Genomic DNA, 27,185 nt, shown 5'->3' on the forward strand with positions numbered 1-27,185 from the left:
CGCGTGCTGATTTTTAGCATGCATTAAAAACAGCGCGCCTACAGCACGGCTTAGTAAAGAGGGCCCCAGGTTTTCTCTTAAAATTCCGATTTTTACATGTAAATAGGTTCTTATAAAATTGACTGCTTTGAACATACATTATGCCAGAAAAAGAAACCTATCCCTGATGCAGCTAGAGTAGTGAATTGTAGCGCTATGTTGGACAGGGTTTCTGTATAATACGTTTTTGAAAATAAAGAGCTGAACTGTTTAAGATAAGTGGAACTTTATCTGTTATAGAAATTGAAGTAGTATGATGATATAAGGAAGAAGATATGAAAGTGATTTTATATTCCTTAAATAAAATTGTTTGAAAAAGAGTAAATTGTAAAAAGAAAAAATTGGACCAATGAGGATATTGGGTATGATGTCAAGAGTCTTGAACTGGTGATAAAAAGCAATGCTATCCACTTTCTGATGGTTCTTAAAAATATTAAGATATAATGGGATTCTCATATATATATATACAGAGGACTATTTTTTGAGCACCCATTTGAGATTGGTTTTGAGACCACGTTATTGATTACAAGTGTCTGTTTCATAGCATTATCCCCATACTTTTGCCTGTTTGCTGTCTTATTTTTTTTATTTATGGAATTTTCAGTCTGATAACTCGAGGATAACTTGATCAAGAAAAGTACAGTAGCATAAAAAGAGAGAAACCACAAAATTACAAAGAGAAATTGCTAAATAGCAAAAATTAAGCATCACTTACCCCCGGATTCTATATATGGCTCCTAAAAATCTGCACAGAAATCGAAGCGTATTATATAACAATGCATATAACTTAATTGGTTAACTTAGCGCTGTTAATTAGATTTTAACAACAATTATCAGCACTAACTAGCATTGAGATTTACGCACACAACTCGCTAAGTGTATTCTATATCATGCTGTGCCTAAATTCGTAGTTGCATAGTTGGAAAGGGGGTGTGGCCATAGGCGGGATGTGGTTATTTCTAAAATTTATGTGCATTATTATAGAATACACCTGATCTGCGCCTAATGTAGGCATCGGGATTTACACCAAGTAAACCATGACCTAAATGGCTGCGACTAAACTTGGTCGTGTGGAGAGGCACTCTGCGTAGTCTATACACACTGCAGAAATTTTAGTCTATTCTATAAAAATGTAGGTGTACTTTAGAGAATACGCCTAGGCATATTTTTTTACTGCATGGATTTTTCAGGCAGGGTACAATGTAAGAAAAATGTTTTAAAAAATTTAAAAAAGACAATGAGAGGCACAGTTATACAGATAAAAAGACTCTAAACATTTCCCCGAACCTCAGCCATTAATCCTGTACAGGAACAGGGAGACCCAAATTCTTAGCATCCAATAGAAATTTCAATCATTCAGGCTCAAAGAATATCTACCTAGTTGTAGAAAAATAATTAAAAGGTGCTCTTATTTTATAACGGGTGTTAATCCACTTTTAATGGTAATAAATAGAAATAAAGCAAAAACATAGAAAAGAAAATATGATGATACCTTTTTTTTATTGGACTAACAATACATTTTTTGATTATCTTTCAAAGGTATCATCTTATTTTCTTTTCTCTGTTTTTGTTTTATTTCTATTTATATCTGGTATAGAACTTAGAAAATGTAAATTTAACCTGATAACTCTCCTAAACCTACAGGTCCACAAGAAAGACTCGGGCTTCTGGCGTGATTTTGGGTTTGGAATGACCTGCCAGTTCCGGACAGATTTCTTGGCAATAGGTGAGTAGCCCTGATTAGAGAAAAAGGATAGGAGAAAAACCACCATCCACTGAAAGGAATGAGAGCACTTACAGGCTCCCGTCTCAGCTCGTCTTGATTTAAAGTTGCTTTGTACTATTAAGAGAGCTGCATTCTAAATATCGGTGTAATGTGTTAACTGTGGCTGGCCTCGATGACACCAGCAGAGCAAATGCATGAATGAAAGGAATCTGAAAATCTCAGTGCAGGTGATACGGATTTACTCCTTTACTTAGGGCTCTGGCTTCGGTTTTCTGTACAGTGGTAGAATTTATTTTGGTTTGTTTACCTATAAATAGAAACAGAGAAAAATGAAGGCAGATAAAGACCATCCCCTCCTAATTCTATAAGTCACCCAAAATTGCATGCGCAGATTTGGTTGTCTGCCCAATTTAATTGAATAATGAGCCAATTAGTGCCAATAATGGGCTTTTTAACAAGCAAGTATTGGCACTAATTAGATTTAATTGGCATTTACTCATACTTTGGAAAAGAGGTGCATACTTTTGCAACACGTTTCAGTTGGTGCAAATAACCGTGCCTGAAGTTAGGCGCAATTCCTGGGCATAAACGCTATTCTATAAACCTTGCCTAACTTTAAGCACGGCTTATAGAATAGTGCTTTTTTGGCACTGGGTTTTTTGGTGCCATATATAGAATCTAGCCTCTTGTGGCCTATTCGTTTGCCTGTATTTACCTTTTATCTAGGAATCTGAAAGAAGCAGCTGAAGGAGAGGCATAAGTGTGTATACACACAGGTTTAAAAAATGAGAAAACATGAAGTACAAACATTTCCTCTTCAGGGCTTTTTTAGTACATGCTAATGGACATTAGCATGCACTAAATGCTGCGCATCGTATTTCATACCTGTGGGCTACATGACTCTTAGCACATGTCCGTTAGATCGCACTAAGCTTTAGTAAAAGGGCCCCATTGCTTTTTGTCCACAAATATCCACCCAATAAGACAAAAATAGGAAGAGAGGCATTTGCAGTAAGTACATAAGTATTGCCATACTGGGACAGACCAAAGGTCCATGAAGCCCAGCATCCTGTTTCCAACAGTGGCCAATCCAGGTCCCAAATACCTACAAAACATTTTATACTACTTATCCCAAAAATAGTGGATTTCTCCCAAGTCCAATTTAATAATGGTCTATGGACTTTTCCTTTAGGAAGCCATCCAAACCTTTTTTAAACTCTGCTAAGCTAACCTCCTTTACCAAACTGTGGCAAAAGGGGGCCTTCGCTGGCGTTGGTGCGTGTTTTTCACATGCGCTGAGGCCCCCTTTTACTGCAGCAGGTAAAAGAAAAGTCTCTCCTGCAGGAAATGGCCATGCAGCAAGTAAAGCATTTGCTATACAGCCATTTCGGGGGGGGGGGGGGGGGGGGGGGGGGGGGGAGGGGAGGGGAGGGGAGCCCTTACCACCACCCATTAAGGTGGCGTAAGGGCTCCCGTGCTAACCTGGTGCTAACCGGGCAACGCGCTTCACTGCCCAATTACCGCCTGATATGGCGGCTCGCTAGGGGTGGAAGTACCTCTAGGCTGCTGTGGTAGCCCAGCGGTACTTCCTGTTTAGCGAGCAGTAAACCCGCGTTAGGCTTACCGCCGCTTAGTAAAAGGGGGCCTGAATGAATGTCGCCAAATCTGTGATAAGTGGCAGTAAAATACCAGATTTAAAGCCTTACAAAACAAGTAATATAAGACAAAAGGTCCTTTCAAATGTATTATTGTAGTTTCATTCTAGGTAGTGTTTGTGTGTTCTTAGTTTTCTCTTGTAGCCTTTGAGGTTTGATTTTTGAACAAGTGACACTTCCCATGGCAGTTTCCATGTTAGGACTGATTATATTTATTGTACAATAGTACAAGAATAGCAGTTCTGGTCTTCAAGTACCTGTAAATACACCTGCTGTTTAGGGCACCAGAATTAGACAGTTTAATTTTGTTCTTAGACCAGCCATGTACAAATCTATCTGGCCACTATTCATTGTAGATGTCTCAAAAACACCCAGACCTGTTTGCAGGTCTTGAAGGTCAGTCTTGCCTGCTTACTGCACTATGTTATCCTTTTGGTTTACTACAGCTGATGGAAAACTCAGTACTGGGATAATGCACATTGCCAAATCACATGGGTGGGGGGGGGGGGGGAGGTTCTGAAGGAATTTTTGCATGCAAAGGGTCTTTTATGGAATTGCCCCTGGGTTACTTGTCAACCATGCAACAAAATAATGGGACCAGCATACTATTTATTCTTTGTGTTTTGAGAACTCGTACTGTTCATCTTCTCTTGAAATGGCAAAACATACAGATACTCAGTATCATTCACAAACGTATACACATAGATATCAGTTAAAAGTGCCACAAAGCACAGCTCATTTCCTCAGATGAGCAGTAAAACAAATGTCCACTGGCAGCAAATGTTTTCTGTTAGTATGTTGGCTTGGTTATTTTGTTGCATGGTTGACTAGAAATAGGAGTTCACTATAATATAATCAAGTGACATCCATATTAGACTGTATGACTCCTTGTCAAATCCAATCCCTTGTGCCTCTTACATATGTAGCTGAGTGAGAGTACCTTGTGATTTTCAGTTGGCATCAATAAAACTCTTCAAGAATATAAGGTTCTTTGACTTTGTTTTTCAGACATAATCTCGTCTCCATTCTGCTCCCCTTCTTTCCTCATACACATGTTATACCCCTTTGTAAGACACTTAGCTTCTTCCAGCCAGGTAGAAAACTTGTTGTGTGGCCCTCACAGGGTAATTCTGAAACTCTCAACAATGTAGAACCCACTTTCCTTTATAGAATACTCATGTGAATGGGTAGATGCAAACTTAAACTTCAGCACTTACTTCAGCCAAATAGTTGGCGTGTGGGCTCCTAAACGCTGAATACATAAGTTACATCTGTAAGTGCGAGTCCTGCTCGTACTCGGCCAAACTCCACCTATACACTATCCCCCAGATTCTATATAGAGCGCCTAGAGATCCAAGCCAAAACCCGAGCGGATTCTATAACAATGCGCATAACTTAACAAACTAATGAGCACTAATTGGCACCGATTAGAATTTGCAAGCACAACTCGCTAAGCGTATTCTGTAATGCAGTGTGCCGAACATCTAACACACACGGGAAAAGGGGTGTGGTTATTGGCGGGGAAATAGGCATTTCGTGGGCATTCTGAAATTTACACGTGTAGTTACAGAATATGGCTCAGTGCGCTTACATCTGTGAGCCGGTATCTTCATTGGTGTAAATGGATGCGTGTAGTTTTAGGTGCTGAGATATCAACTAAGCGTATTCTATAATCACGCCGATTTATAGAATACACATAGTTGGCTCTGAATTCAACACCGATTTTTTTTTAAGGCACCATATAAATATAATCTCCCCCTATGTAAGATATGCAACTTTGGTTGTCCAAAGTTTACTTTTATCTGTTTTAGATTATAGTAATATCATTTATGCAGGCTGTCAAAAAGGCCTTTTGAGGAAGATTCAGATTATCCAAAATACGGCTGCACGATTAATTTTTTCTGCTCAAAAATATGATAATGTTTTCCTGTTGTTGCGGGACCTCCACAGGTTACCAGTGGAGGCTCAAATCCAATTTAAGGTGTGCATTATAGTTCATAAGATTCTTTATGGACTAACCCCAGAATATTTGCTTGGTTGGGTTCAAGTGGCTAATAAAGACAGAGGCCTTTGAGATCATTTTTTACTTCATTATCCCAGTCCTAGTAAATTGAAAAATAAGACCATTTACTCTGCAAGACTTATGTATCAGGCCCCTTTGTTTTGGAATTCTCTCTCTATGCAATTGAGAAAAATGCAGAGTTTATCTATTTTTAGAAAAGCTCTAAAAACTTTTTAAGTTTTATAATTAGATTATGTTAATTTTTCTTATTTTAATATGTGTTAATTGACTGGCTGTTAATTCGCAGGGTTTGCCTGTTGCTTCTTGTTGTGATCCACACTGGTAGTTGTGGAATATAAGAAGTAAAGTAATCGTGTATACTCACAATCGGCACATAAATGTTAATATTTTTGTATATAAAAGTCATCCCCTGTCCCCCCACCATGGTTTTTAATTTACTTTATCTCCAGTAAAACTAACCAGCTACATATGTTTTGTGGTGATTCCATAATTTAAAAAAACAAAACAAAGTTTACCGACATATTTGTGAAGTAGAATAAACACTTGTCTGGTAACATAGCAGGAAAAAAAATCCAAAAGTACAGTTCCTTAGCAAAAGCAGATCCGCAGCAGGGATTTCTGGATTCCCAGACCCTTGTCAGGACAGTCTGGAGACCTATCAGGTTCTGGGCACCTGATTGCAGGCTGATCTGCATCCTCACTTTTCAGGAGTAAAGGCAGAGCAGTTTCCCTGCACAAGACTGAAATACTCTCTCAATCCTGTGGTGCTTCCTTTGTTTTGTTTTCTCTTCATCTAAATAGCAGAAGAAATCTCTACTACCTTTGTCCTGGGTTCAGAACCTCTTCCAAAGCAAACCACCACTGGCTGGAGTCTGAGCATAATAAATTTATAGCATTACAGTTTTTAGATTAGTAATAGGCTGATGTTCAAGTGGAGTTATGTTTACAGCCAGTGGCGGGCTGAAAATCGAACTGATCTGCCACTGTCTGTATACAGAGGTGATATTCAGCAGTCCTAAACTGAATAATTACTGGAAGTAGTGGTTAAAGACAAATATGTGTTTTTTTTTCCTACATTTGTACCCCGCGCTTTCCCACTTATAGCAGGTTCAATGCGGCTTACATATTATATACAGGTACTTATTTGTACCTGGGGCAATGGAGGGTTAAGTGACTTGCCCAGAGTCACAAGGAGGTGCCTGTGCCTGTAGCGGGAATCGAACCCAGTTCCCCAGGACCAAAGTCCACCACTCTAACCACTAGGCCACTCCTCCATTATCGGCTCCTTATTATCGGTGATTGATAATAAGATTGAAATTGATGTTAAAGCCTTATAATTTTTGAACAGTAGTTCAGTATTTGGTTTTGATGAGGCTGGAGTTTTGTAATGCCTCAGTGAAGAATCCAGTGGGTCTGCCTCAGTCGAGAATCCATGCCTTACAGGTTATCCAAAATGCTGCAGTACATATGATTTGTTGCATTACTAGAGTTGATCATGTGTCACCAGCATTGAAGCATTTGCATTGGTTACCTGTAAGGTATAGGATACAGTATAAGGTGAATTAAGCCTTGAATTGTTCCTGTCCTGTGTATTTCTGGAATACAGTAAAGTTTTATCATGCAAATAGACCACTGAGATCAGATAATGCAAAAAAGGTTGTTCCAAGTCTGAAGCATGTACATTACTGTGTTACTTGTAAAAGTGCCTTCTCCATTGTGGGTCTAGTGCTGTGGAACGCTGTTCCCGGACCTTTGTGCTTTTGCTCTTCAGGGAATTTAAATTGTTTTGAAGTGAAGCGAGCCGCCATATTTCTGTCCAGTCTGTTCTATTGCTACGACTATGTATGTTTTATTGGAAGCTGCTTAGTTTTTATTAGGTGGCATATAAGTTTTAAAAATAAATAGATACAAATAGTCACACTGACTATACATATAGGACTAGATTCTATATCTTGCGCTTTGATCTCCACGCAGAAATCAAAGCGTATTCTGTAAAGTACGCTTTAATTTAGGTGTACGATATAGAATATGCCAAGTGCTGCTCTGCGGGATTAAATTTAATCGCGGTCAATTATGCCAACTAAAATCTAGTATAGATCCCATTTGTAAACTAGTTGCAGAGCAGGTGTATTCTATAACAATGTACATAGATTTTAGAAATGCCCACGACCTGTCCATTCCACTCCCATAACCTTGCCCACTTTTCAACTATGTGACTTAGAATTTACGCACACCACGTTACAGAATGCATTTACTGAGCTGTTCACTTAAATCTTAATGCTAATTAGTGTGGATAATTGCTTGTTAACATCCAATTAACAGCGCTGATTAGCTAGTTAACCAGTTAAATTACAGTTATTGTTATTGAATACACTTTGATTTCCGCATGGAAATGGCTTCATATATAGAATCCCGGTGATAGGGGTAAATTCAAGAAATTGTGCCAAAATTTAGGTGCTGGGATGCTGCATGCTAAGCGCAAATTCTATAGCAGCAGTTCAGCGCAGAGCTATTGATCTAGAATACTAGCTTCAGTCTACAGTTTCATGCCTAACTTTAGGCATGAGCACTCAGGCTGGCCCAAAGGCTGCTGGTGCCTAACTATAACCGATGATAATCTGTAACCCACAAGTGTAATTTGTAGGCATGTCCCTGACCTACCCCTCCCCTCCCAGGTCCATACACAGTTTATAGAATACCAGCTAAGGTCAGTTATACATCTAACTGCCAATTAGGGACAATTAGCACCAATAACTCACAATTATTGGTTAAAGCCAATTTTAATCTCATTAAACCATTAAGTTAGGCCCATAATGGACCTTATTCTATAAATTACACACAGACCTTTGCATGTTAAGCGTAAAGATGGGCACCCATGGAATTAGGGGGTGATAGTGGTGCTATATATTCAAGGCTTACTGTCTCCACTGAAAATCCAGCCCATAGGGTTTTAAATTCTACCAATTTTTTATGTACCGTGACAACTTTTAGCAGTGTGATGGATGCCAGATTTCTTATACACTCATGGGTTTCTCCTGTCATGTTCTTGCAGATGGATTTGACTTAGAAGTGAAAGGCTGGGGAGGAGAAGATGTTCACCTTTACAGGAAGTACTTGCACAGTGATCTGGTTGTGATTCGCACTCCAGTTCCTGGCCTCTTCCATCTCTGGCATGAGAAGCACTGTGTGGATGAATTGACTCCTGAGCAATACCGAATGTGTATCCAGTCTAAAGCCATGAATGAGGCCTCTCATTCGCACCTTGGAATGCTGGTCTTCAGGGAGGAGATTGAGGCTCACCTCCGTAAGCGGGCATACAGGACTAACAATGAAGCAGACAGTTGAAAGAGAAGGAGCAAGAAGAGAGAATTTTACTACTTTAAAACTGACCATTCGATTACTTTTACATGAACCAGGAAACCAGCATCATCATTGAAATGCAGTTCTTCAACACAGGAGGTCTGCTTTAAACCAGTATGCAATATGCATATCTCCTCCAAAAGAAAAGAATGGAGAAAAGATTTTGTCATGGATTTGGAGGGGAGCAACACCATGAAAAATTAGAAAGATGCCCTAGTGAAACCTTCACTTTATTTTCAGAGCAAAAGCATGACTTGTATTAACATGATTCACATTAATCTCTTCATCCCAGGAGTCTGTTTATACTAACACAGACAGAGTGACTCAGATCTACCAAGGACTTTTTCCAGGAGATCCAAGCTGGATAAATTCTGTGCTAAATCTGGTCTGTTACTGTTGGTAAATGTCAAATTAGAGCACTGGAAGCCAGTTTAAGGGGATAAAACTGCTCCCTTTTCTGCTCTGTTTTATAATTATTATTATTATTTTCAGTTAGTCTGTTACTATTTCCACTGTCATCTTTACAATTTAAAAAAAGGAACAAATAAATTAATTGTATAAATTCATACCACGTTAATCCATGAGAAGCTGATAAATATATGTAATACTGGAGCCTTGCATAAACTAGACCAGTGTTTCCCAAGTCCTGTCCTGGAGTACCCCTTGCCAGTCAGGCAGGGCCACCGCCTCCCCCCCCCCCCCCCCCCCCCCCCGACCTCCGCGTAGCCAGACCGCAAAAATTGTGGGGACCAGAGCCCAAAGTTGGGGGCACGTTTTGGCTACACCTCCCTGCCCCCCCCCCCCCCTTGCTGCAACTCCACATAGCTTGGCTGGCGGGGTCCCGAAGCCCTGCCAGCAGAAGCCTTCCTCCTGCACTGTTCTCCACCGCATTGCCTGCCCTGCGGCTGCTTTTCCCCTCACTTCGAGCATGCGCGGCATGAGGGGAAAAGTAGACGCAGGGCAGGCAATGCGGCGGAGAGTAGCACTGGAGGAAGGCTTCTGCTGGTAGGGCTTTGGAATCCCTGCCAGCCAAACCAGAGGACCCGAAGCCCTGTGTCTGCTCCTCCCCAGCCTCTAAGGGGGGCCTGGCACCGGAGTTTTCTCTCTTCTGTCGGGATGCGATCACCCGGGTCCCGTCAGGACAAGGAGAGCGACAGACCGCCCCCCCCCCCCCCGCCCCCCCTTGGTGGCCCTGCACTCAGGTTTTCAGGATATCCACAATGAATATGCATGAACTTGATTTGCGTACACTGCCTCCATTATATGCAAATTTCTTTCATTCATATTCATTGTGGATCTCCTGAAAATTTGACTGGCCAGGGGTACTCTAGGACAGGACTTGGGAAACACTGTATTAGACAACACAGCCTGAAGCAGTCATCCTATACAGTTCAGCTCTAGTTGTGAAAGCTCGTCTACATACAGTGGTGGAAATAAGTATTTGATCCCTTGCTGATTTTGTAAGTTTGCCCACTGACAAAGACATGAGCAGCCCATAATTGAAGGGTAGGTTATTGGTAACAGTGAGAGATAGCACATCACAAATTAAATCCGGAAAATCACATTGTGGAAAGTATATGAATTTATTTGCATTCTGCAGAGGGAAATAAGTATTTGATCCCCCACCAACCAGTAAGAGATCTGGCCCCTACAGACCAGGTAGATGCTCCAAATCAACTCGTTACCTGCATGACAGACAGCTGTCGGCAATGGTCACCTGTATGAAAGACACCTGTCCACAGACTCAGTGAATCAGTCAGACTCTAACCTCTACAACATGGCCAAGAGCAAGGAGCTGTCTAAGGATGTCAGGGACAAGATCATACACCTGCACAAGGCTGGAATGGGCTACAAAACCATCAGTAAGACGCTGGGCGAGAAGGAGACAACTGTTGGTGCCATAGTAAGAAAATGGAAGAAGTACAAAATGACTGTCAATCGACAAAGATCTGGGGCTCCACGCAAAATCTCACCTCGTGGGGTATCCTTGATCATGAGGAAGGTTAGAAATCAGCCTACAACTACAAGGGGGGAACTTGTCAATGATCTCAAGGCAGCTGGGACCACTGTCACCACGAAAACCATTGGTAACACATTACGATATAACGGATTGCAATCCTGCAGTGCCCGCAAGGTCCCCCTGCTCCGGAAGGCACATGTGACGGCCCGTCTGAAGTTTGCCAGTGAACACCTGGATGATGCCGAGAGTGATTTGGAGAAGGTGCTGTGGTCAGATGAGACAAAAATTGAGCTCTTTGGCATGAACTCAACTCGCCGTGTTTGGAGGAAGAGAAATGCTGCCTATGACCCAAAGAACACCGTCCCCACTGTCAAGCATGGAGGTGGAAATGTTATGTTTTGGGGGTGTTTCTCTGCTAAGGGCACAGGACTACTTCACCGCATCAATGGGAGAATGGATGGGGCCATGTACCGTACAATTCTGAGTGACAACCTCCTTCCCTCCGCCAGGGCCTTAAAAATGGGTCGTGGCTGGGTCTTCCAGCACGACAATGACCCAAAACATACAGCCAAGGCAACAAAGGAGTGGCTCAGGAAGAAGCACATTAGGGTCATGGAGTGGCCTAGCCAGTCACCAGACCTTAATCCCATTGAAAACTTATGGAGGGAGCTGAAGCTGCGAGTTGCCAAGCGACAGCCCAGAACTCTTAATGATTTAGAGATGATCTGCAAAGAGGAGTGGACCAAAATTCCTCCTGACATGTGTGCAAACCTCATCATCAACTACAGAAGACGTCTGACCGCTGTGCTTGCCAACAAGGGTTTTGCCACCAAGTATTAGGTCTTGTTTGCCAGAGGGATTAAATACTTATTTCCCTCTGCAGAATGCAAATAAATTCATATACTTTCCACAATGTGATTTTCCGGATTTAATTTGTGATGTGCTATCTCTCACTGTTACCAATAACCTACCCTTCAATTATGGGCTGCTCATGTCTTTGTCAGTGGGCAAACTTACAAAATCAGCAAGGGATCAAATACTTATTTCCACCACTGTATATTCAGTGGCGCTATCCATTTCAAGTAACGCTGCTGAATATAGTGTAAGCAGTGATGCACTAGTAACTATCCATTCAATTCAGGCCAGGCAGGGCAAAATGGATACCTTAGCCATGTAGTGCATTTGTTCCTTGCCAATCCAGCCCATTATTATATTGTTGATATCTTGCCATTTACCCCCTCATTCTGCAAAATTGTGCGCCAATATGGTGTACAATTGGGCATGATGGATGCAGATACACACCACATGGTGACTAAATTGGCAATTGTGCACATAACTGCACTTAACTGCTAATCTGTAAGGTAGTGCCTAAATGGCATAGGGCCAGATTCAGTAAATGATGCCGAAAAGTAGGCGCCGGGAAAAATTCACACTCTGTGCTATTCTCTAAAGGGCACTTCTAGCTGAGCACTCTTTATAGAATAGCACTTAGCTCATTTTCAGGCGCCCAGCTTTGGGCGTGAAGATTTACACCAACTGAAACTTGCAGTAAACTCTGGCATGCAGCCCCCAAATTCTGAAATTCTGTGCATAATAATTTGGAATGCTGCGGACCCACCCATGCCTCTCCCAACGCCAAGCCCCTTTTGGGTTGTGCGCGAGAGGATTTGCATGCAGATCTTTATAGAATCGCGGACAGCTAGATCGCATGAAAATCCAAATTAAAGCCAATTAACATGAATTGATTAGCGACTCATTAACTAATTTATTTGCACACAGATCTCAAGATCACACACAATTTTCGGTGTCATTTATAGATTTTGAGAGATAGTGCATAACTGCAAGGGGAGTGGGGTGTGCAGGTGAGGTGTTCCCATACTTCAGCATGAAACTTATAGAATACTGTAAGTTATGCAAGGAAGTGGCAACATTTAGACACACACATTTACATCATAGACCAGGCGAAAGTGCTCAGCCTAAATGTTCGTGCATATCAGAGGCGGACTGACCATTCGGGCAACCGGGCAGTGCCCAAGGGCCCAGGGGCTCCTCCCCCTGCTGCTGCTGCTCATTACAGCCCCCCCCCCCCAAATCGCAGTAGGCCCTCCCTGGTTACACCTTGAAGGGCCCTGGTAGGCTAGTGGCCTGAGCAGGAAAGAACAACGCTCTTTTCTGCCCACTGCCACTATTCTGTCTAGCGCCGCTGTGTTTTAAAAATGGCTGCCAAAACTCCCTGTGGCAGTCTCGCGAGACTGTCAAGACCCACAAGACTACCGTGGCAAGTCTGAGCACCCATTTTGAAAACACAGCAGCGCCAGGCAGAATAGCAGTAGTGGGCAGGAAAGAGTGGGGTTCTTTCCTGCCCCCTAAAGAAGCCACTAGACCACCAGGGCCTTTCAAGGTAAGACTGGAAAGGTCCTCCATGAAGTTCAGGGGACTGTAGTATGCAGAAGAGGGCTCTAGTGTGCAGAAGGGGGTGGTAGCTGTGGTGTGGCAGTGCGGCAGTCGGGGGGAGGTGTGGCCGGGAGGGGTGGGGACCTAATGTCTCTAGGACCGGAAAGGGCCTACCGAGACTCGGGGGACTATAATGTGCAGAAAGGGGCGGCAGCTGTAGTGTGTGGAGTGCATTGGCAGTATGGCGGTGGGGGGGGGGGGGCACGGCCTGGGAGACCCAATGTTCCTCACTTCCTGGGGGCCCAGGCCACTGTTTGTCCACCCCTGGTGCATATATGCCAACTTGCACTCAATTCTGTAAAGACATTGGCATATTTTCAAAGCACTTAGCCTTCCAAAGTTCCATAGAAACCTATGGAACTTTGGAAGGCTAAGTGCTTTGAAAATATGCCAACTGGTGTCCCAGGTGCCATTATAGAATAATGCTTAGCGCCCAGTATGTTGAGTGCATTTTGGCACACTCTACTGAATTGCCCCCATAGTTAAATGACCTGATATCATCCATGAACTCTTTTTAACATAGAGAGGTGAGTGAGTGATGCGTCTGCCACCTGCTGGCAGCCACATAACTGACTTTGTAAATCAGACCTACAGTATATAGCCTGAATAAATAAAGGATGGAGTAACAGAGTCTTTCTATCCCATTGTGGGTAAAGAAGAAACCAGGATAATCATGAGACTGTATAGTACATTAATGTTCATGGTCAATTGCCATGTTTGCTAGCCGCAGAGCACACCATTCTCCACATGAACTGGATGTAAAGTAGAAAGTAAGGGAGGAATAGAGAGAATCAGAGGAACTGACAGTGAAACAGATGTGAGTATTAATGACCATTTAAACAAGCATTAAATGTTTTCGGTATTTATCTTAGCTGTTGGCTAAAAAGAAAATAAAGCATTTTAAGGATATTTGGCAATGCAGGTGAAAGCACCTGGAGCAAAAAACAGAGGTCTGTCTGAGAGAGAAGATGATGGCCATGCATCCATGAATGTCTTGCTTTCCAGGTGAAAACTGCAAGGTCATCTAATTTATTCAATGCATTTTCACAAATCTCAAACAAAAATGGTGTTCCAGGAAAAAACAGGCACTTGCTGTAGTGAATATGCACGTCTCAATTGTACAAAAGGTAATATGCAACTACACATACTAGTACTAGTCTTACATTAAAGGGAGTGGGAGTAGGAAATAAAGGAAAAAGCAATAAAGGTTGGGACCGCATCACTGAATTATGAACCATCTTTAGCACAGACACTCCTTCTGGGCACCGGAGATCCACTGACAATCAGCTCCCACAGCTTAGGCCTCATTGCTAGTTAACTCTTCTCCAAATGAAAACACCACGTTCCCACAGACGTTTGCATGAGCATTTAACTGGATGCAATAATACAATTGTTTTGCGCTATAATTGAGTGGACCTGCAAATATCTGGGAACATACATAGCTTGAGCCCAGCAAAATGACCACCCCTGTTTTGAAATCATCAGTCAAAATTGCATTCTTCTCTGTCTCAAAAGCAAAGCGTGCAATAAAGTTATTCTGTCCCACACGCATTGCCTTGGAAAATTCCCAAAACTGAGCACAGTCCAGACTGGCAGAGGAGATCTGTCCCCTAACCTCTTCCCCACGGTAGTTTCACACATTTCCTGTGGGTAAATAGTTTGTCTTTGCATTGAGTGGAATAGTGTCTTCAGGGAGCTTGTTTGGCATTGTTCTAGTTAGCATGAGAAAATATGGAGAAGTAGGTTCTTTGTAATTTCATTTACACAAAGTTCTATTTTCCATAGTAATATGGTTGCTCAGTTCAATATCATTCTACTAATTTTCTTAGATGTGCCTTTGGCCTTTTGACACTTGTACACTTTTAAGAGTGTCATTAACCTTTTGTTCTTCAGAGAGTTCGGTTTTGTTGTCTGGTATTTAGGATGGATCATTGTGGTATGCCTTATTGAACAGGTTTGTTTTTAGTGATTTTCAGAAGTTAGGTCGTGCATTGTTTTTATGGCGTTTGGTAGTGCATTCCATAGTTGCGTGCTTATGTAGGAGAAGCTGGATGCATATGTTAATTTATATTTTAGTCCTTTGCAGCTGGGGTAGTGGAGATTCAGGAATGTGCGTGCTGATCTTTTTGTGTTCCTGGTTGGTAAGTCTATGAGGTCTGACATGTAGAACGGGGCCTCGCCGTGAATGATTTTATGAACCAGAGTGCAAATTTTGAACACAATACATTAAGTGGGAGCCAGTAAAGTTTTTCTCTTAGGGGTTTGGCGCTTTTGTGTTTCGTTTTTCCAAATATGAGTCTGTTTTGGGAAGTTTGGAGTTTCTTAATGATTTGTTCTTTGCATCCGACAGATTGCATTGCAGTAATGTAGGTGGCTTAGCACCATTGATTGTACCAGGCTGCAAAATATTTCCCTTGGGAAGAAAGGGAGTTTCCACATTGAATGGAACATTTTCTTTGTAGTATTTTTTGCATGGCTTTCTAGTGTGAGATTTCGGTCATGACTCCGAGAATTTTCAGGCTATCTGAAACAGGAAGGGTATAGTTTGGGGTGTTTATAGTGGCGGGTTTGTTCGTGTTATATTGTGATGAGAGGATGAGACAATGTGTTTTTTCTGCGTTGAGTTTTAATTGAAATGCATCCGCCCATGAATTCATGATTTGGATGCTGTGTTTGATTTCAGTTGTGATTTCTGTTGGATCATGTTTGAACGGGATGTAGATCGTGACATCATCTGCGTAGATGTAGGGATTAAGGCCTTGGTTGGATAGCAATTTGGCTAGAGGTGTCATCATTAGGTTGAAAAGGGTCGGTGAAAGCGGAGATCCTTGGGTTACTCTGCATTCTGGTTTCCATGGTGATGTATTCAAATTTGATATCACTTGGTATGTTCTTGCGGTTAGGAAGCCTTTGATCCAACTAAGTATGTTTCCTCCAATCCTGAAGTATTCTAGGATGTTTAATAGTATTTTATGGCTTACCATGTCGAACGTGCTGGACATGTCGAATTGTAGGAGAAGTACACTATTGCCAATTGCAATTGCTTGTTTGAATTTGGGTAGGAGAGTGATTAGTACTGTTTTGGTGCTGTGATTGGATCGAAATCCTGATTCTGATTCATGTAATATTGAGAATTTGTTTAAGTAGTCGGTAAGATGCTTGGTTACCATACTTTCCATTAGGTTGACTGCCAGAGGGATAGATGCTAATGGGCAGTAGTTGGTTATGTCATTTGCTTTTTTTCTTTGAATCTTTAGGTATTGGGGGGAGTAGTATGTTTCCTTTATCCTTAGGGAAGAGTCCATGATGTAGCATGTAGTTTAGGTGCGTCGTGAGGTCTGTTATGAAGCGTTGAGGGGCAGATTTTATTAGGTTGTTGGGGTATATGTCCAGTTTGCAGTGGGATTTGACGAACCTGTTGATCGCTTGGGTGACGGTTTCATCAGTAAGTAGAGCGAAGTTTGTCCAGATTCGGTCTGCTGGAATTTTTCGTGTTCAGTGGTATTAAGTGGTAACGTGAGTCGTAGCTTTACAATTTTCTTGTTTAAGTATTTAGCAAGGTTGTCTGCTGATGGGGTGTCTGTGTTGGTTGTAGTAACCTGTGTGGTATCTAGTAGTTTGTTCATGAGTTGGAAAAGTTTATGTGTGTCTTTGTAGTCTGGCCCTATTTTGGTTTTGTAGTTTGACCTTTTGGTTTGTCTTATTGCATATTTGTATTTTCTTTGCATTTGTTTCCATGCATCTTTTATTTTATTCCATGCTTGTTTAAGTGACTGCATCTAAAGCGGTAAGACTATAACAAACTCAGTGCACCAAGCAGAGGTCCCCAAAAGGTCAAGGGCAACGAAGGAAGGTCAGACAATCAAATTTAGAGGGCAGATTCAAATTTCTGCCTAAATAGGTGGGTTTTAAGAACCACCTTAAAATCTAAGTGAGATTGCAGTGTACACAATCAAAGAGGCAAAGCACTCCAAAGGGTAGGGCCTGCAACAGATTTCCGAAGAGTACTCAAGAAAATTATATGAACGGAGGGAACAGATAGAAGGTGGTGTTGTGAAGATCAAAGAGGGCGATTAGAGGAATGGGAAATCAAATAGCTTGTAGGAATTGGAAGTTAGTTGGTAGTGAGGATTTTATGAACTAGGTTGAAGAGTTTATCATTAATTTATGCATCCATGGACAGCCAACATTGCTGCTTAAGGAGAGGAGTTGCAAATGCTGTATTTTATTTTTGTGCAATACAGCTAAATAGAGCATTACTGTAGTCTATACTTCAAAGCACCAAGGTGTGTATCAAAATGCAAAGAACTCGAAGGAAAGGATGGAGAGACCTAATCTGGCATAGGTGATAGAAGCATTTACTTACTTTAGAGGAGATGTGAGAGTGAAAAGTAAGATTAGCATCAGTTCTGACTCCCAAAATCTTAATAGTCTAAAATACAGAGTTGGGTGCCATGAAGACTAATAGAATCCATGGCCAGGTTAATATTTCGGGTAGAGAACATGGCCCTTGATTTTGAAAGACTGAGTTTAATTTAATTGTCCTGTATCCATTGCAAATTCCTCTCTAATTTAATAGTCACAGCAGACAAAGCCGAAGGATTAAATATCACAAGGAGCTGAATGTCATCTGTGCAAATGAAAGACACAAAACCTAGATCAATAATAAGAGTCACAAAAAATTTTTAAAGGGGAAAAAACAAAACTTCCACAGCAAACAAGCAGGGCTGTGTTTTGGCAACACGTCTTCAGGGGTCGACACTGTCATCAACGCATAAGAGAGGTGGAGAATAATAAACGTAGTCACCAATTAGTCTGCGAACTCTGACGATATCTGTTAGCTGCACCATTCTTGCACTTGGCATTTTAAAGTTGGTCACATAATGGATAACTAAGTTTTATTATTCTCCACCTCTCTTATGCATTGTTAATGGTTTAGACCCCTGAGGAAGGCTTGTTGCTGAAATATGGCCCATGTTGGGTCACGATTTGTCCACCTTAGGATTTGGTCAAAGCAGTAGTGCTGCAACAATTTTTAAATATTCTCCCCTCCTCTGTGAAGGCCTGCATTGCTAGACAGAGCCCGGGTCAATAGAAGTCACTCTAATTGCTGAAAAATATATGGAAGCTGAGGAAGGATGAAAAGAGAAGAGACTAGCCTGAGAAAAGCCCCAACACTCCTAATCAGAAAAGGGATAACTAAACCCCAGAAAGAGGAGGCTGAAGGCCCCAGAAAGGAGAAATGGTCCTCTAAGCCCTGGGAACCTGGGAGGGCAAAAGTGGGAAGTCACTGGTGGCTGGCCCAGACAGGAAACCCATCCCAACTTGAGAGTTTATCTCCTGTCTCTGTTCAGCCCCAATAAGGACCTGTGTGCCAGAAATCCTTCAGAGAGTTTCTAGGCAAATAACTTTAAAACAACATTTTCTCTTGAGTGTGGATCTTATCAGAACTTTGTTCTCTTACACACACTCACTTCAGAGTCACCGTGGGGCTCTCCAGAGTCACATGCAGCTCTGGCTGCTATTCTCTGACACTTACCAGACAGGAACTTCTAAATAGAACTTCACACACCAGTTTCTTGGTACCTCCTGTCAACCTCTGGTACAATTACAATCAATTTTTAAATTATGTTTTAGGCTTAATAGGAAACTTCAAGGTAGCCTACACCCCTGCTTACTAAGCCAAGTGGCACTGCAGACACTGCCCATTCAAGGTGAATGAGCTGTATCTGCAAGGGCAGCTGCTAAGGCTTAGTAAACAAAGGGGTTAGTTACTTCCCTCCCAACTGCCAGCTTCAAGTGCCTTTTAGAACACTGTTGCAGGCAGTAGCAGACACCAGACAGTCTGTGACAAGCTAACATTCTAAATGGTAGCAGCTTGCCTCCCAAGTTCGTTGGTTCTCTCTCTCTCTCTCTCTTTCTCTTTCTCTCTCTCTCTCTGCACAACTGACTGCAGAATCTGCTTTGAAATAAATGAGGCTGTCTTTCTTCCCACATGGACACACTAGTCCCCTCCAAGCGAAATGTTGACCCTAACATTTCCACCAAACTCTGCCGTTGACTCACTCATTCTTGCTAACTTCTGTTAGTATTATCACTATTATTGATGCATACTATTAATCATTTTTTTTATTAAGCAATATCTTTACAATGTTCACTTTGAAAATGTTACTCAGTTTAAAAAATACATAGTAACATGAATGTTCACTGTTAAAATTATCTCATTTTTGCTCAAATTCTGAATAGAAATATATATGGATATTCTTCTCTAAGATCTGGCATTCCATGACATCCAAACATCTGTAGCAACCAAGAAATGCTCAATCTTCTCTGAGGGGCCCTTTTACTAAGTCGCGTAGGTGCTTACGCACGTCAAATTGCAACTACCACCCAGCTACTGCATGCCCCGGACGGTAATTCCATTTTTGATGTGCGTCCAAAACACGTGGTAAAAAATATTTTATATTTTCTACCGTGTGGCGCTTGTGTTTACATGCACTGACAATTACTGCCCAGTTAGCACATGAGACCTTACCACTAAGTCAATGGGTGGCGGTAACGTCTCAGACTGAAAATGGATGTGTGCTGGTTTTAATTTTGCTGCACGTCCATTTTCAGCCAAAAAAAGGCCTTTTCTCCAGGCACTGAAAAATGGACCTGCGCACATCCAAAACACGTGCCTACACCAGCGCAGGCCATTTTTTGGCATGCCTTAGTAAAAGGGCCCTTTACTTTAAAAAAAATAATAATAATACAATTTTACAAAGGCACGCTAGCATTCTTTAGCACGCGCTGTTGGTGCCCATAGGAGTATTCTGGGTGTCTACACAGCACGCGCTAATTTTAGCACACACTAAAGAACACTAGCTCACCTTTGTATACAGGGCCCAAAGCCTTTTTCATGCTTCACAAAATTCTCAGCAACTGGTCAGCTTTTAATATCACTGAATCCCATCTCTATATATAATATTCTTCTTTCACCATTTTTGAAAAGGATTGTTCCATGAGGATTCCCATAAAAGAAGAATTTGTTTTTTTTTCTCAATCTTGTATTAGTCAAAATTTTGAAATCTTTTATTCTTCTGAATTTGAATTCACATTTAAATATTTGAAGGCTAAGCTGAGTACTAATCAAAATTATTTCTCAAAAGAAATGCTGCTGCAATGCATGCAAGGAAACTTACAATGCTTTTGAATTCACTTTTAAATATTTTCTTTTAATAGAAATCAAACGTTCAATAACAAAGGGAAATTGTTTGCCAAATACATAACCAAAGTACTTGTCTCTTGTTTGTTTTCTTTTCCTAGTACAAGCAAATAAAGGGCCCTGTTTACTAAGGCACAGTAGAGTTTCTAGCACGTGCCAAAATTTAGCATCTGCTAATGCTAGAGCCAGCTATATTTTTCTATGGGTGTTTTTAGCATTAGTGCACACTAATTTTTAACGCATGCTAAAAATGCTAGCATGCCTACAGCACAGCTTAGTGAGCATGGCCCGCAATGTTAACACCTGTGTGGCAAGCTATACAACAATGTTTCCTAGGAGTCAGTGTCAGACAATTACTCTTTTCTCCTTTTAAAAGTAATAGTTTCTTGTTTGTCTTTCTTTGAGATTTCTTTTTTTTCCTCTATATCTTTGTGTTCCTATTATCTTCCTTTGTATTTTTCTTTTAATATTTTTGTGTGCACACAGAGTTTTAAGGGGCCCTTTTACTAAGCCGCTTAAGCGCCTATACGTGCCCAATGTGCGGCAATTCCAAATTACCGCCTGGATACTGCATGGCCTATGCGGTAATTTCATTTTTATGCGTGCCGGAAAATATTTTTATTTTCTGGCGTGCGGGCGGTAATCGGCATTTTACACACGTAGACCATTACCACCCAGTTACCGCGTGAGACCTTACTGCTAGGTCAATGGCTGGCGGTAAGGTCTCAGACCCAAAATGGACGTGCGGCAATTTTCATTTTGCCGCACATTCATTTTCAGCAAAAATTTTAAAAAGGCATTTTTTTACAGGTGCGCTGAAAAGTGATTCTACACACGGCCAAAACATGTCTACACTAACGCAGGCCATTTTTCAGCACACCTCAGTAAAAGGGCCCCTTAGTCTTTTACTCAACTCATGTCTTCCCACAAAAACTCTTGCGGAGGCCAGCAGACGTCACTGAAACAGGGTCTGGTAAAATTTGCAGGGGAGTAGCCTTGGGCTGGTGAAATTTCCTCGGTCTTACTCTGCAGAAAGGCTGTGCACCTCCAGTCCTGTAATAACTCAAAGGGTGCAAAACCCTATCTATGGGGTTGAAAGGGTACTGCATGCGATCTGAGAATGGACAGGTTACTGTCCCACTCAGAAAGAAAGATAATATGGGGGGGGGGGGGGGGGTTCATGTTAGTGCTGTAGCTGGTATGGTGTCAGGGACTGCTGGGTTGGTAGAGACATGCTAGCTCAGGTATACACCTACCTGCCTGGTAGTTGCATTGTTAACCAGGGACAACATTCTTACAGCTGCTGTGCTACAAAGTAACAGTTGGGAGGAATGGTTGAAAGAGTGAGACCTGTGTAACTGTTCTAAACCTTGGAGCTGGGACCCGTTTGACCCCGCCTACCCCCTCACCCTTCCCCCTCCCTGCCTGCCCCTACCAATTACTCTCAGACACCAGAGTTGGGTAACCATAGGCCGCAGCTTACTTTATTAACCACGTACTTAATTACTTAAGTAACTTGAAGAAACAATATGCCCCCCACCCCGAGCTACATATGTCCAGGCTTAACATCAACAGTTAGCCCCCCCCCCCCCCCCGTCACTTGCCATATTAGCAAAGCGGCCACTTCTTGGCATCTTCCGGGCCCCTCCCTAACAGCAAGGGCCCTGCTCCGTGCAGACCTCTACACATCATCCAGGTTGCCAGACCCGCCTGTCATGCCCTGGCTCAGCCCCCACGAGCCATAGCTGCTGTAGCTCGGGGTTTGATTGCTTCTTTTTGCTGCTGCGACGAAACACTCCCAGGCCATCTGCTGGACTGAAAAAACAAAACACAACCAGAAAAACTGCCTCTCCAACAACCTCCTCCCAACCACATACCCCATGCCATGGTGGGAGGGTGGGCAAACTGCCTCTGAGGAACAGGACAACGCCCAAAGCCTCGTAGAAGCCCTCTTTCATTCCCCCCTTAGCCCCGCCCCCACGCCACCGTCCACCAATAGCAGCCCCCAGGACTCACCGAGGGAGCCGCTTGCTTATGCACTGGCCACTCACCGTGCACCCCACCCGCACATCACACCCGTGATGCGTCTCACCCCTTCCCCATGCTCGCGCCCATCCAGAACTGTCTCGAACAGGCCCAGCCCTCATTTAACGGGGCCCATCGAGACAAGCTCTTGTGAGGCAGCATGGGCAGAGAAAAATCATATTTGTTAATTCTAACTCTTCAGTCCTGCAAGTGATGGAGGAATGTCATATGGTTTTAATTATTCAAATGTCTAGCTTTTGCTGGGCTAAAGGTTAGAAAGGTCAGAGAGAAATTAAACTCTCTTTGTCCCTTTTTTTTGAGTGATGGATTGCTAATGCTACCACATATGGATACCATTATGAGCCAGGCATATTGCAGGCAGTTTAAAGGATTAGTCTAATGCTGGTTAGAAGGAGATAGAGTAGAGATAAATAATTCTAGATATTCTTGATGCTTTATATTTTGTCTTATAAGGAATTCTGATTTCTGTTTATTTTAGAATATGTTTTATTCTGTGTAATTAATAAGTTCTATTTCTATGTAGAATATCTTTTCAATTCAGTGTTACATCAGTGTCTGACTTTCAAGTAAAACTGCAGTTGAAAAGGTCATTATCTGGTTTGAATTATCCACAGTCCTAGCGAGTTCTGTGAAGGAAGCTAATAGGAGAAAGAGGTCAGGAAAAGTCAACTTACTTCCTTGATGGATTATAGCAAAATGTAGGACTGTATGCCATTAAGTAAGACTGGCCCCTTAGCCCCTAAATGAACCCAGTTTAAGCTATGACTGGGATTATGTGAATAATAATAAAATGCCAAGAGATAGGTGCCACATTGTCTAGTGTGAGAGGCCCCAGGTCATAGGTTAGTTTGGGAAATATCTAAAACCTATGTAACTGATATTTTTGAATATATGTGTAGAGATGATTGGTTCAGACAGGGTAATCAATCTATTCTTTACCATCTGGAAAGTAAGGGGGGCTAGAGGGGTTTAAAACTGTATATAACTGGGAGCAGAAGCAGCTTACGTCAGAAGAAGGAGAGAAGAGAGCTGAAGAGGACAGACAGAAGCCACAAGACACAGAGAGCTGAGAAAGAGAAGAAGAGAGCTAGAGCTGATGTCCTACTTTGTTTGCTGGCAAATAAAGAAGATTTCTCTCTCATTCTGGTGTGTGCTGTTTGACTTCTGAAGTACCACAGATTCTGCTAACAATAGTGGTAATTCCTGCAACAATTCTTGGTGGCAGCGGTGGGATCCTGAACCCTGCATCAATTTCTGGCACCCAACTGACTGAGGAACATTAGCCAGGTATGTATTTTGTATTCTGTATTCTGTATTGTAATCCTAGCTAGGAAACTGTAAACCAGCCCCTCAAAATTGAGGGAAGGGGAGTCTGATCAACTCTCAGCGAAGGCCTTAGTACCTCTAGTCTAGTGGAGATTAGTAGGGAAACCGCCAGAGCTTATCTGTATCTGAGAAATCTGAAATTGTTGGGTGGGATTTTTTTGTGCAGAATGTGTGTGATGAATGAATGTTAAATGAGAGTGGACTTCTTATAGCTGCGGTTCCAGTTAACGCGATTTCAACTGGCCAGCGACGGAAGGAAGCGATTGTTGTCTGTTTACCTTGTGTCTCGGGAGTGTGGACCCCTTACCACACTTTCAAAAAATTCCCTTCCTTTTTGTGTGTTGTAACTGTAAGCATTATGGGAGGGACATCATCTAGACAAATTACTACTCCCCTAGATTGTATGCTTAAGAATTTCAAGAAAGGATTTTTAATTAATGATTATGGACAGACTTTAAGCTTAAGTACTTTAAGAACCTTGTGTGAACTTGAGTGGCCATCTATGGGAGTGGGGTGGCCCCCTAGTGGCAGCTTAGATATTGAAGTAATCCGGAAGGTCTATAGCATAGTTGTAGGAGAACCAGAATATTCTGAACAACTCCCCTATATAGATTCCTGGGACAGCCTTGTGACTGACCCTCCCACTTGGTTGAAAACTTATATGGGATCCCCAGTAAAGTTCATGTTGGGCCGCGTTCAAAGAAAGATTATTAGAAAATCTAAACTGGAGGAGGGAAAGAGCCCCAGGAAGCCCACCACCCAATCAGTGGCTTCCGCTCCTACCCTGTCCGAGAAACCCATACTCTCTGATGACCCCTCAGATCTTGAGCCACCACCTTATGGCCCATTGTTGGGGTTCCGTTCCACCCCCAGAGATCCACGCCGTCCAGCCCAAGCCTCTCCAGCACAGGCTTCTCCGGATAGTTCCTCCCCTTCTGTGCAAACCCCGCCACACCCTAGGTTGGACTTTTCACCCAGCCTCTACCCTCCTCTGCCACATCCTTCCCTGCTAACCTCCAAAGACCCGCTTTGGGCTCCACTCCCTGACTCCTCAACTCCTGACAGCCCAGCCTCTCCCTCTAGTACCCCTCCCCATTCATCAGGGGCCCGGCATCCCTTTCAATGGACTGAATCACCTGTGATCACCTCTCAGTCTATGAGTACCCCTCCTCATCCCTCAGGGGTTCAACACGCCTCCCCTGAATGGGTTAGACCTGTTGCAATCACCTTTGAGCATGATAGGGGGGTAGCTCCTAGCTGTACCTCAGGTTCCATTCCCACCTCCTCGAGAGTTCTGCCCCTGCGTCAGGTAACCACCACTCGACCGGATCCTAATAATGAGGGTCAGGTTATGCAGGCACAGGCCTACCAGTATGTACCCTTCACAACCACCGATCTCCTGAATTGGAAGACGCATTACCCCTCTTATACTGAAAAGCCTCAGGCAGTGGTGGACTTAGTGGCTAGCATTATGGCCACCCATAACCCAACCTGGACTGATTGTCAACAACTTCTCCTGACCCTCTTCACAACTGAGGAGAAGCGGAAGATTTTACAAAATGCTGAGGCCATCACGCGAGCGCGTGTCCCTGAGGGGACACAGGACCCAGAGGAATGGGTTAGAACTCGGTTCCCTCGCGCAGCTCCAGCTTGGGATCCAAATAATGGGCAGCACTATGAACTGTTGTCTGGCTATTGCCGGGACTTGCTGGAAGGTATGAGGAAAGGCATAAAGAGGCCCATTAATCTGGCAAAGGTCTCTGAAATTCTCCAAGGGGCAACTGAATCCCCTGGGGCCTTTTTAGAGCGACTAATTGAAGCTTACAGAACATACACCCCATTTGACCCTGAGGCACTAGAAAACCAGAGAATGGTGAATAGTGCATTGGTGGCCCAGAGTATGCCAGATATCCGGAAGAAGCTGCAGCGTCAGGAGGGATTCGCAGGGATGAATACCACCCAGCTAATTGAGATCACAACAAAGGTTTTCGTTAATAGGGATCAGGAGGTGCGCCGAGAGGCTGACCGGAAGATGCAGAAGAAGGCCAATCTTTTGGCGGCAGCCATTACTAATTCCACCCTTAACCGAGGTCGACCTCTAGCCAATGGGAAGCCAAAGTGGGACCCTGGACCGCCAGCCAGGCCCCGAGATTTCTTCAATCAATCCCGGCCACGAGGGGAGAATCCCAGACCACGATTGGAGAGGGATCAGTGCGCCTATTGCAAGGAAAGAGGGCACTGGAAAGATGAATGCCCCCAGAGGCGCCAGGGACTGAGAAGGGGACCAGGAGATCAAGGAAGCCGAGGCCGAGTTCGAGAGGGAAGGTATGAGCCTCCTGAATCTGACATCATTGGGATAGCCGAGATGGCAGAATGGGATGAATAGGACAGACCGGGTTCCTACAAACTGGGCTCCCAGGAACCCATGGTCAAGCTAACCATAGGGAGCCGCTCAATTCCATTCATGATTGATACAGGAGCTGAACATTCTGTTGTGACGGAGCGATTAGCGCCTGTGTCTGGAAAAACTGTCCGAGTGGTGAGAGCCACGGGGGTGCAGAACCGGAGGCCCTTCCTGACGACCCGTAGATGCCAATTAGGCTCACACACAGTCACTCATGAATTCCTGTTTATGCCAGACTGTCCAATCCCTTTGTTAGGCCGGGACCTGCTGTCCAAGCTTAGGGCCCAAATTTCCTTTGACTCAGATGGCCAGACTTCAGTCTCCTTTCGGCCCCCGATATCCAGCCCTAAGGGCATATTGAGTTTCTGCTGCCCCCTTGAAGAAGAATGGCGGCTGCATCAGTCGTATGGCCAAGTTGACCTACCCCTGGCCGACAGCTTCCAGGTCAATGGGGTATGGGCAGAAGATAATCCCCCAGGGTTGGCCCGAAATATTCCTCCTGTCCATGTAGATTTACTTCCAAGTGCCCGGCCAATCCGTCTTCGCCAATACCCAATTCCCCGAAAGGCTCTGGAAGGGATTCAAGCACATCTGAATCGTCTGTTATCCCATGGAATTATTCGACCTTGCCAGTCTCCATGGAATACGCCACTGTTGCCAGTCCAGAAGCCAGGGACTGAGGACTATCGGCCAGTCCAAGACTTACGAGTGGTCAACAAATCCACTATTTCATTACACCCTGTAGTGCCTAATCCATATGTCCTGTTGGGATTGATACCTTCTGGAGCTACCCATTTCACAACACTGGACCTAAAAGATGCCTTTTTTTGTATTCGGGTGGCCCCCGCCAGTCAACTGCTTTTCGCCTTTCAATGGGAAAACCCAGTAACAGGACGGAAGCTTCAGTATACATGGACCCGCCTGCCACAGGGGTTCAAGAACTCCCCCACTATTTTTGAGCTTCATCAATTTAAGGAAGAGGGGA

The 27,185-nt window shown here is 43.2% G+C and overlaps 1 protein-coding gene across 7 annotated transcripts in view; it reads left to right on the forward strand.

The window, feature by feature from the left end:
- The window catches only part of CSGALNACT2 (chondroitin sulfate N-acetylgalactosaminyltransferase 2), a 121,396-nt gene extending 112,027 nt beyond the window's left edge, over positions 1-9,369 (forward strand). For all 7 annotated transcript variants that reach the window (XM_030203253.1, XM_030203252.1, XM_030203256.1 and 4 more), the window contains 2 exons: positions 1,684-1,765; positions 8,496-9,369. In XM_030203253.1, the coding sequence (XP_030059113.1) occupies positions 1,684-1,765; positions 8,496-8,788 (375 nt within the window). In that variant the 3' untranslated portion in view covers positions 8,789-9,369. The remainder of the gene's footprint in view (positions 1-1,683; positions 1,766-8,495) is intronic.
- Positions 9,370-27,185: the final 17,816 nt, after the last annotated feature.

Source organism: Microcaecilia unicolor, chromosome 5 (genome assembly GCF_901765095.1).
Source record: "Microcaecilia unicolor chromosome 5, aMicUni1.1, whole genome shotgun sequence".
Taxonomy (NCBI): Eukaryota; Metazoa; Chordata; class Amphibia; order Gymnophiona; family Siphonopidae; genus Microcaecilia; species Microcaecilia unicolor.